General features: G+C 45.1%; 1 protein-coding gene across 1 annotated transcript in view; it reads left to right on the top strand.

The window, feature by feature from the left end:
• LOC127631579 (phosphatidylinositol 3,4,5-trisphosphate 5-phosphatase 2A) overlaps nucleotides 1-10,000 on the top strand; it is a 32,261-nt gene that overhangs the window by 7,710 nt on the left and 14,551 nt on the right. Inside the window, exons 2-13 of the mRNA XM_052109762.1 lie at nucleotides 1,504-1,567; nucleotides 2,192-2,333; nucleotides 3,562-3,658; nucleotides 3,841-3,987; nucleotides 4,066-4,156; nucleotides 4,236-4,325; nucleotides 4,781-4,879; nucleotides 5,651-5,801; nucleotides 7,680-7,786; nucleotides 7,906-8,008; nucleotides 8,095-8,291; nucleotides 9,207-9,324. Of these exons, the coding sequence (XP_051965722.1) occupies nucleotides 1,504-1,567; nucleotides 2,192-2,333; nucleotides 3,562-3,658; nucleotides 3,841-3,987; nucleotides 4,066-4,156; nucleotides 4,236-4,325; nucleotides 4,781-4,879; nucleotides 5,651-5,801; nucleotides 7,680-7,786; nucleotides 7,906-8,008; nucleotides 8,095-8,291; nucleotides 9,207-9,324 (1,406 nt within the window). The remainder of the gene's footprint in view (nucleotides 1-1,503; nucleotides 1,568-2,191; nucleotides 2,334-3,561; nucleotides 3,659-3,840; nucleotides 3,988-4,065; nucleotides 4,157-4,235; nucleotides 4,326-4,780; nucleotides 4,880-5,650; nucleotides 5,802-7,679; nucleotides 7,787-7,905; nucleotides 8,009-8,094; nucleotides 8,292-9,206; nucleotides 9,325-10,000) is intronic.

Below are 10,000 nucleotides of genomic sequence, written 5' to 3'. Positions count from 1 at the left end.
GCATCTGATCTGATCTCCTCCAGTAACACCAGCATCTGATCTGATCTCCCCCAGTAACACCAGCATCTGATCTGATCTGATCTCCCCAGTAACACCAGCATCTGATCTGATCTCCCCCAGTAACACCAGCATCTGATCTGATCTCCCCCAGTAACACCAGCTTCTGATCTGATCTCCCCCACCAGCATCTGATCTGATCTCCCCCAGTAACACCAGCATCTGATCTGATCTCCCCCAGTAACACCAGCATCTGATCTGATCTCCTCCAATAACACCAGCATCTGATCTGATCTCCCCCAGTAACACCAGCATCTGATCTGATCTCCCCAGTAACACCAGCATCTGATCTGATCTGATCTCCCCAGTAACACCAGCATCTGATCTGATCTCCCCAGTAACACCAGCATCTGATCTGATCTCCCCCAGTAACACCAGCATCTGATCTGATCTCCCCCAATAACACCAGCATCTGATCTGATCTCCTCCAATAACACCAGCATCTGATCTGATCTCCTCCAGTAACACCAGCATCTGATCTGATCTCCTCCAGTAACACCAGCATCTGATCTGATCTCCCCCAGTAACACCAGCATCTGATCTGATCTCCCCCAGTAACACCAGCATCTGATCTGATCTCCTCCAGTAACACCAGCATCTGATCTGATCTCCTCCAGTAACACCAGCATCTGATCTGATCTCCCCCAGTAACACCAGCATCTGATCTGATCTCCCCCAGTAAAGTAACACCAGCATCTGATCTGATCTCCCCCAGTAACACCAGCATCTGATCTGATCTGATCTCCCCCAGTAACACCAGCATCTGATCTGATCTCCCCCAGTAACACCAGCATCTGATCTGATCTCCCCCAGTAACACCAGCATCTGATCTGATCTCCTCCAGTAACACCAGCATCTGATCTGATCTCCCCCACCAGCATCTGATCTGATCTCCCCCAGTAACACCAGCATCTGATCTGATCTCCCCCAGTAACACCAGCATCTGATCTGATCTCCCCCAGTAACACCAGCATCTGATCTGATCTCCTCCAGTAACACCAGCATCTGATCTGATCTCCCTCCAACACTGTTTAGGGTCCGATAACATTCCAGTTTGCTTTGGTTTTTACTTTCATTTTCCCAATGGTCCAAATATGAATTTTTGCTTTCTTTTATGATTTGGTTTATTCTGGTTTGGTTTAGTTCAGCAGTGCTGGTCTGAAACTGGTGTTTGTTAATTGTTAGTGGGTTTGTGAGTTTCAGAGCCAGCTGACAAAGGGGACTGGTTTTAGGCTTCAGCTCTCGGGTTTTCTCTCTCTCTCTCTCTCTCTCTTTTCCACTAAGAATGTAAACACAGAATCACAGATGAATATATGCATGAATCATCTGAAGATACCAGCATTAGTCATGATATACAGTCAGTGCATATATACCCAAACACTGACGCCTCCAGCTAACCTGTCTGTCTGTCTGTCTGTCTCTGTCTGTCTGTCTCTCTGTCTGTAGGTTTCAGAAACACGTCCACACATACAGGATTCTTCCTGATGAGGAGAACTTCCTGGCAGTGCAGGTACAGAGTGTGAGTGTGTGTGTGTGTGTTTATGTGTGAGTGCGTGAACGTGTGTGCGCGCAGGTGTGTGTGAGTGTGCATTTGTGTGGGAGCATGAGTGAGTGAGTGAGTGAGTGAGTGTGTGTGTGTGTGTGTGTGTGCGTGTGAGTTTGAGTGCACGTGTGTGTGCGCGCAGGTGTGTGTGAGTGTGCATTTGTGTGGGAGCATGAGTGAGTGAGTGTGTGTGTGTGTGTGTGTGTGTGTGCGTGTGTGAGTTTGAGTGCACGTGTGAGTGCGCGCAGGTGTGTGTGCGTGTGCGAGTGTGCAATTGTGTGTGAGCGTGAGTTTGAGTGAGTGCGAGTGAGTGTGTGCGTGTGAGTTTGTGTTTGTGTGTGAGCGTGTGTGTGTGCGCGTGCGTGCGTGCGTGTGGGTTTGTGTGTGAGTGTATGTGTGAGTGTGTGTGTATTAGGGATGCACGATTTGGACAAAAAGTCATATTGTGATTATTTTGAAAAATATTGAACTGTGATTATGATGGTGATTCACACATTCATTCGATTTTTGAATTCTTTAATAAAGAGTTTTATAAAGTTTTAGATCTAACTAACAGTGTGTTCTAATACAGATTGTGTGTGTGTGTTTCAGACATCGCAGGGCATTCAGCCAAAACGCTTTAAGACTCTTCCGGAGTTGATTCAGTTGTATCTTCAGCCGAGTCAAGGGCTGGTGACCACACTTCTGTTTCCAGTGGAGAGAGAAGAGACCACAGAGGAAAAAGATTACTCTGGTACACACACACACTCACACATACCCACACACTATACACACACACACACACACACTATACAAACACACACACACTATACACACACACACACAGTCACACACACCCACACACACACAGTCACACACTATACACAAACACACACACATTCACACACACAGTCACACACTATACACACACAGTCACACACACACACACACACACACACACACACACGGTCACACACACACACACACACACACACACACATATACACACACACACACACAGTCACACACACACACACACACACAGTCACACACTATACACAAACACACACACATTCACACACACAGTCACACACTGTACACACACACACACACATTCACACACACAGTCACACACTGTACACACACACACACACACAGTCACACACACACCGTCACACGCACACACACACACAGTCACACACACAGTCATACAAACAGGCACACGCACAGTCACACGCACAGTCATACAAACAGGCACACGCACAGTCACACGCACAGTCACAGTCACAAACAGACACACACACAGTCACACATTCACACACTACACACACACAGTCACACCCGCACACACACACACACAGTCATACAATCGCACGCACAGTCACACGCACAGTCACACGCACCGTCACACGCACCGTCACACGCACCGTCACACGCACAGTCACACTCACAGTCACACACAGACACACACACAGTCACACACACACATTCACACACTATACACAAACACAGACATTCACACACACAGTCACACATTCACATACTATACACACACACACTCACATTCACACACTATACACAAACACAGACATTCACACACACAGTCACACATTCACATACTATACACACACACACACACATTCACACACTATACACAAACACAGACATTCACACACACAGTCACACATTCACATACTATACACACACACACTCACATTCACACACTATACACAAACACACACACATTCACACACACAGTCACGCACTATACACACACACACACACCGTCACACGCACACACACCGTCACATGCGCATCGTCACGCACGCGCACAGTCACACGCACACACAGTCACACACACTCACTCACTCACACACAGTCACACACACACACAGTCTCACAGTCAAACACACACACACACAGTCTTACTGACTCTCTCTCTCTCTCTCTCTCTCTCTCTCTCTCTCTGTGTGTGTGTTCAGATGGTGAGGATGAAAAGCCGCCCCTCCCTCCACGTACTGCCTCTACTAGCAGCCCTGCAGGCTCCGCCCTCACTCCTCCAGACACGCCCTCTGAGAAGTAAGCCCCTCCTTTTAAAGTTAACATGTAATCCTGATGCTTGCGCTCCAGATATGCAGCACAGATCACTGGCGCGAGTGGTTACATGATGGCTAGCGTGAAAACCAGTTATTAATCGCACCGTGTAAATATGCTCATGGATGTGTGTGTGTGAGCGCTACAGTCGTCTCTTGTCTCTGCAGTGTAACGGCGTCCAACGGTTTGAGCACCATCTCTCACGAGTATCTGAAGGGCAGTTACGCTCTCGACCTGGAGGCCGTGAAACAGGGCGCACACAACCTGCCACACCTCAACAAAACTCTGGTGGCGTCCTGCAAACGACTGCATGGGTACACACCGCTAACAAACAAACATATGTATGTAAACACACGCACACGGCTACATTAGTCCTCTCTCTGTGTCTGTAGAGAGGTGGATAAAGTTTTGTGCGGTCTGGAGATCTTGTCCAAGGTGTTCGACCAGCAGAGCGCCTCCATGGTGTCCAGAATGATCCAGCAGGTATGACGTCATTTTCTCTCGGCGGTTTATGTCGTGATTTCTGGACTTTTGTGCCAGTTTTGTCTCTGTCTGTCTGTAGACGATGTCTCAGGGGGGAGATCAGGAGTTGGAGCATCTGGTCACTAAACTGGCCATCCTGAAAGATCTGCTGTCGTCTATAGAGAAGAAGGTGAACACACACACACACACACACACACACACACACACACACATCCGACCTGTCGAGTTGATAGTCTCGGGGTGAACAAGAAACCTTTGGATTCAATGAATAATGAGTTTGAATCCAGGGTGTGCTGATTGGCTCCAGTCAGGTCTCCTTAGCAACCAAATTGGCCCGGTTGCTAGGGAGGGTAGTCACATGGGGTAACCTCCTCGTGGTCGCTATAATGTGGTTCTCGCTCTCGGTCGGGCGTGTGGTGAGTTGTGCATGTGGATGCCGCGGAGAATAGCGGGAAGCCTCCACATGCGCTACATCTCCATGGTAACTAGTCACATGATAAGATGCGCGGATTGACGGTCTCAGACGAGTCACTACGCCACCACAAGGACTTGGAGCGCTTTGGGAATTGGGCGTTCCACATTGGGGAGAAAATCACAAAAATAAATAAATAAACTTTGTTTCAGGCTCTGAAGGCATTACAGGATATGAGCTCCACGGCTCCGCCCATCTCACCTCTGCTGACCATCAGACACAACAAAACTATTCCTGTACAAACCTTTGAGGTACACACACACTGTCATACACAAACACACACACACACACACACACACACACTCATACACAAACACACACAAGCATACACACACACTCATACACAAACACACACTCACACGCATACACACACACACACACACTCTCATACACAAACACACTCGCATACACACACACATACACAAACATACACATACACACACACTCTCATACACAAACATACACACACACTCTCATACACAAACGTACACACACACACACACACTCTCATACACACACACACACTCTCATACACACACACACACACACTCTCATACACAAACACACACACACACACTCTCATATACACACACTCACACACACTCTCTCACACAATCTCACACACACACAAACACTCTCTTACACACACACACACACACTCTCATATACACACACTCACACACACTCTCTCACACAATCTCACACACACACAAACACTCTCTTACACACACACACACACACACTCTCATATACACACACTCACACACACTCTCTCACACAATCTCACACACACTCTCTCACACACACACACACACACACACACACACTCTCTCTCTCACACACACACACACACACACACACACACACACACACACACACATCATTGTTATGATTCTTTAAACCACAGATTTAATGGTGTTATAATGATTTCTGTGCAGGTAGTTCACGCTCTTATTTGGTGTGTGTGTGTGTGTGTTGTGTGTGTGTGTGTGTGTGTGTGTGTGTGTGTTCTCTCATGTCAGGTAAAGCTGGACGTGTATTTGGCCGATTTGACAAAGATCGGGAAGAGTCAGAAATATTCACTGAGTGTGGACGTGGAAGGCGGGAAACTGGTGGTGATGAAGAAAATGAAAGACGCACAAGAAGACTGGAACACATTCACCCACGACAAGAGTGAGTTACTGACACACGAAACATCCTAAACTATGCTGGTATCAGGACAGTCATGATGAATAGTAATGCTTGACTCCAGCCAGGTCTCCTTAGCAACCATATTGGCCCGGTTGCTAGGGAGGGTAGAGTCACATGGGGTAACCTCCTCGTGGTCGCTATAATGTGGTTCTCGGTGGGGCGCGTGACGAGTTTTCTTCTTCTTCTTCTTCTGCTCTTGAGTCTACGGCCACCGATAGAACCGCTTGCGGGAAAGTTATGAAAGTTGGCACACGGCCAGAGGACGGTCTGATGTGTTACCACAGCCAATTTGGGATCTCTACCTCAAACCCTCTAGCGCCACCAACTGCTCAAATCTGCACTCACGTTTATGTTAATAACCTTTGAACCGTGCGTCCTAGCAACAAAATTCGAATGATCTGAAGACATACTTTTTGACCTCGTCCTAAGCCGTTTGTCCGATTTGTGCGCAATTTGGCCTGCATCATCTAGAGGCACTCACGGCAAACATTTATTCACAGAAGTTTGATAAACGATACCATTAACGAATGGCGCTTCAACAAATTCGAGAAAGAACGCGCAAAATTGATCTTGAGGCTGTATCTCCGCGACACTTGGAGGGATTGGGACGAAACTTGGTACGTGTCATCACCATTAGGCCCTGAGGTAACCTGCAGCGTTTTGGCGCACTGCCCCCTACTGGTCAGGAGATATGTAACAAGATAATTTTTACTTATAACTTCTGAACAGTTTGTCATAAAATCATCAAATTGGTCTCATTATACTCAGTAGGGCATAGCGAGTCCAATGATATGGAACAACTCCTATGTCGGCCATTTTGGACGTTGGCCATTTTTCATTATCTGAAAAACCTACTTTTTCGACCTCGTCCTAAGCCATTTGTCCGATTTGTGCGAAATTTGGCCTGCATCATCCAGAGGCACTCATGACAAAAAGCTATTCACAGAATTTTGATTAACGATACCGTTAACGAATGGCGCTTCAACGAATTTGACAAAGAAATTCGCAAAATTGATCTTGAGGCTGTATCTCCGCGACACTTGGAGGGATTGGGACGAAACTTGGTACGTGTCATCACTATTAGGCCTTGAGGTAACCTGCAGTGTTTTGGCGCACTGCCCCCTACTGATCAGGAAATAGCAAAACTTATATAAAACTTATACTTGTATAAATACAAATATTGTCTCTTTAGATCAAGTGCTACATACTGAGTCGAACGATACCACATTTTGAATGTCAGCCATTTTAAATGTAGTCATAAAATGCTGTATTTTACGAACAAATTGGCGTATCGTTACGAAACTTGGTATGTATCATTAGGTCCTGAGGTAACCTGCAGCGTTTTGGCGCACTGCCCCCTACTGGTCAGGAGATAGACAATTTGCTATTTTGTCTGGTAACTCTGGAGCGCTTTCTGCATGATAAACATCATGTCCAGATAGTACCTCAGCAGTTTCAGAACAGCGCCACATACTGGACAAAAATCAATTTTTAGTTATTTTAATGATTGAAAGTTTACCTTTTCTAACTGCTCATACACCGTTCAATTGACTCTAACCAAAAACATGTCGCTAAGCTTCTTTTGCTGCTCATGGTGCCGTTAATTGGCTTGACCCATGTATCGCTGCTTGCAGCCATATTGTTTTTTCCCATGTTACACTTGTGGTGGTCCCGGTCAAAAATGACCAGCCTATTCAAATTGCTTCTAAATCTCGCCGTATGCTAATTATTTATGCTAATTATTGACCGGGACCACCAAATTAGGTTAAAATCACGTTTGTTGAGCAAAGGACTTATTATGTCATTCTCTCTCTGTGTGTGTGTGTGTGTGTGTGTGTGTGTGTGTGTGCGTGTGTGTAGTATGGCAGCTCATTAAGTCTCAGCGTGTGCAGAATAAACTTGGAATCGTCTTTGAGAAGGAAAAAGACAAAAGTCAGCGGAAAGATTTCATCTTTGCCAGCGCTAAAGTGAGTCACACATCCGCACACACTCCCTGTGATGTTCTGTAAACCAGCACCGCACATACGACACCATCTTCATATTCTTCATGTCCTGGTTGAATTGATCCGTGTTTGTTGTCCTGTAGAAAAGGGAAGCGTTCTGTCAACTGCTGCAGCTCATGAAAAACAAACATTCCAACCAGGACGAGCCGGATATGATTTCAGTCTTTATTGGGACGTGGAACATGGGTGGGACCCCCAACACCACTCACACACACTAATCATTTATTGATTATCTTTGTGCAATTGATAGCACTTTCTCTTTCTGCCTGCAGGTGGCGTTCCCGCTCCCAAATCGATGGGATCGTGGATTTTATCTCGCGGTTTGGGGAAAACCCTGGATGAGATGGCGGTTTCGATCCCTCACGACATCTACGTCTTCGGTACGCAGGAGAATTCGGTGTTCGATAAAGACTGGGTGGAGACGCTCCGCTGTACCCTCAAAGAGTACACAGAGACGGACTATAAACCGGTGAGAGCGGGAATGATTGACACTGGGACATCAGTACAGGGGCGTTCACACTAGAGCTGTTGAACTTAATCCAAACAGTCTAAATTAGAGGTCAACTTTAGGTAAGACAACAGGTCTTACTCTGATAGGCACAGACATAGTCCAAATTAACTAAATGCAATTTATTGTGCAACCAAAATCCCAATAAATAACCAGGAATAATGCGGGACTTTTAACTATAAACAAGGCCAGAATACACATAGGGTCTTTTATTTTGAAATGCCGATTAATCGGTTATCTGCTTCTATCGGCTTCCAATATTGTAGAATTGTAGAACAATACTGTAGAATTAAGTCGTTTCATTTGTAGAATCTCGGACTCGGTGCCCATCACAGTTAGGAAAGACTAAGACTATTCTTAACACATTAAATAAATCGATTTTTAATCGAATAATCAGACGATTAATCGGCTATCAGCTTCAGTATTGTAGAACAATACTGTAGAATTAAGTCGTTTCATTTGTAGAATCTCGGACTCGGTGCCCATCATTGTTAGGTCATCCTCTAGTGAAAATGTCTAAATGAAGAGAGAAGGGACTCTACCTCAGATCTGTCAGAATAGCGAGACTAGAATAATGCATTAATCCTCAAGATATTATTCAACACTTAAAAGAGCTGGAGTGTGTCATTAGCTGTTTTTAAAATACACAGAGATAGCGTCTGATCATGGGTTTGTGGTAACGTGGGTTTAATGACTCAGCAACTGTTATGTCTGTCTGTTTTTAGACCCTAATTTAACGAGATTTTTATGGTCATCTGTGTTTCTCATACAGCGGTTAAACTTTCCACACACATTTCAGAACTGAAAGTGAGGAGGAGGAAAAAGATGAAAAGATAAATGCTTTTAAATGTCTTTTATGTTCTCTCTGAGTTGTAGATCGCCGTACAGACGCTGTGGAACATTAAGATCGTGGTGTTGGTGAAGGCAGAACACGAGAACCGCATCAGTCACGTGGGAATGTCCAGTGTCAAAACAGGAATCGCCAATACACTCGGTCAGAACACGCACACACGTGATCGTTTAAAGATTCAGCTATAAATGACAAGTCTGTCATCATTTCCTCACCCTCATGTTGTTCCAAACCATTTTGACTTCCCTCTGTTAAGGGGAAATCTTTATGCTGCACTTTTCTGTACAATGAATTTCTGTCAAGATCCAAAAAAACAACAACAAATGCACAATATAAATATCAAACAAATAGTCAATGGCGTGTGCACTATATTCCAAGTCTTTGAAGCCATTTAATATTTTTGCGTGAACTGTAAACCCAATTTTAAGTCATTATTCACTGAAAATCTTCCTCTCTGTGAGGGCTTGCCATCATTGATATCAAACTTGTTTTCACACACATATTCACATTCACTTGGAAAATAAGTGAATGTGTTTTAAGAGCTGTGGACGAGAGAAAAATCTAATTCGTACGCATAATCTAGATAACTTTTTTGAAGAAAATGTGTCACTTTTATTGGCAAAATTTGTCACTACCATGTCAAAAAAGCCCACCCCCATATTTCTACGATGTTCTAGGGCAGAGATATGGGTGTTTATATAAGGTTGCTAGGGTACTGTGGATGGTTGCTAGGGTGATGCCTAAAGTCTGTTTGTCAACCAGAGTCCATAGAACCCACCCCCACGTCTCCCCGATGTTCTAGTGCAGAGATATGGGTGTT

Source organism: Xyrauchen texanus, chromosome 38 (assembly GCF_025860055.1).
Source record: "Xyrauchen texanus isolate HMW12.3.18 chromosome 38, RBS_HiC_50CHRs, whole genome shotgun sequence".
NCBI classification, from domain to species: Eukaryota; Metazoa; Chordata; class Actinopteri; order Cypriniformes; family Catostomidae; genus Xyrauchen; species Xyrauchen texanus.
The sequence above is the reverse complement of the archived record's forward strand: the minus strand, read 5'-3'. Positions and strand labels throughout refer to the sequence as shown.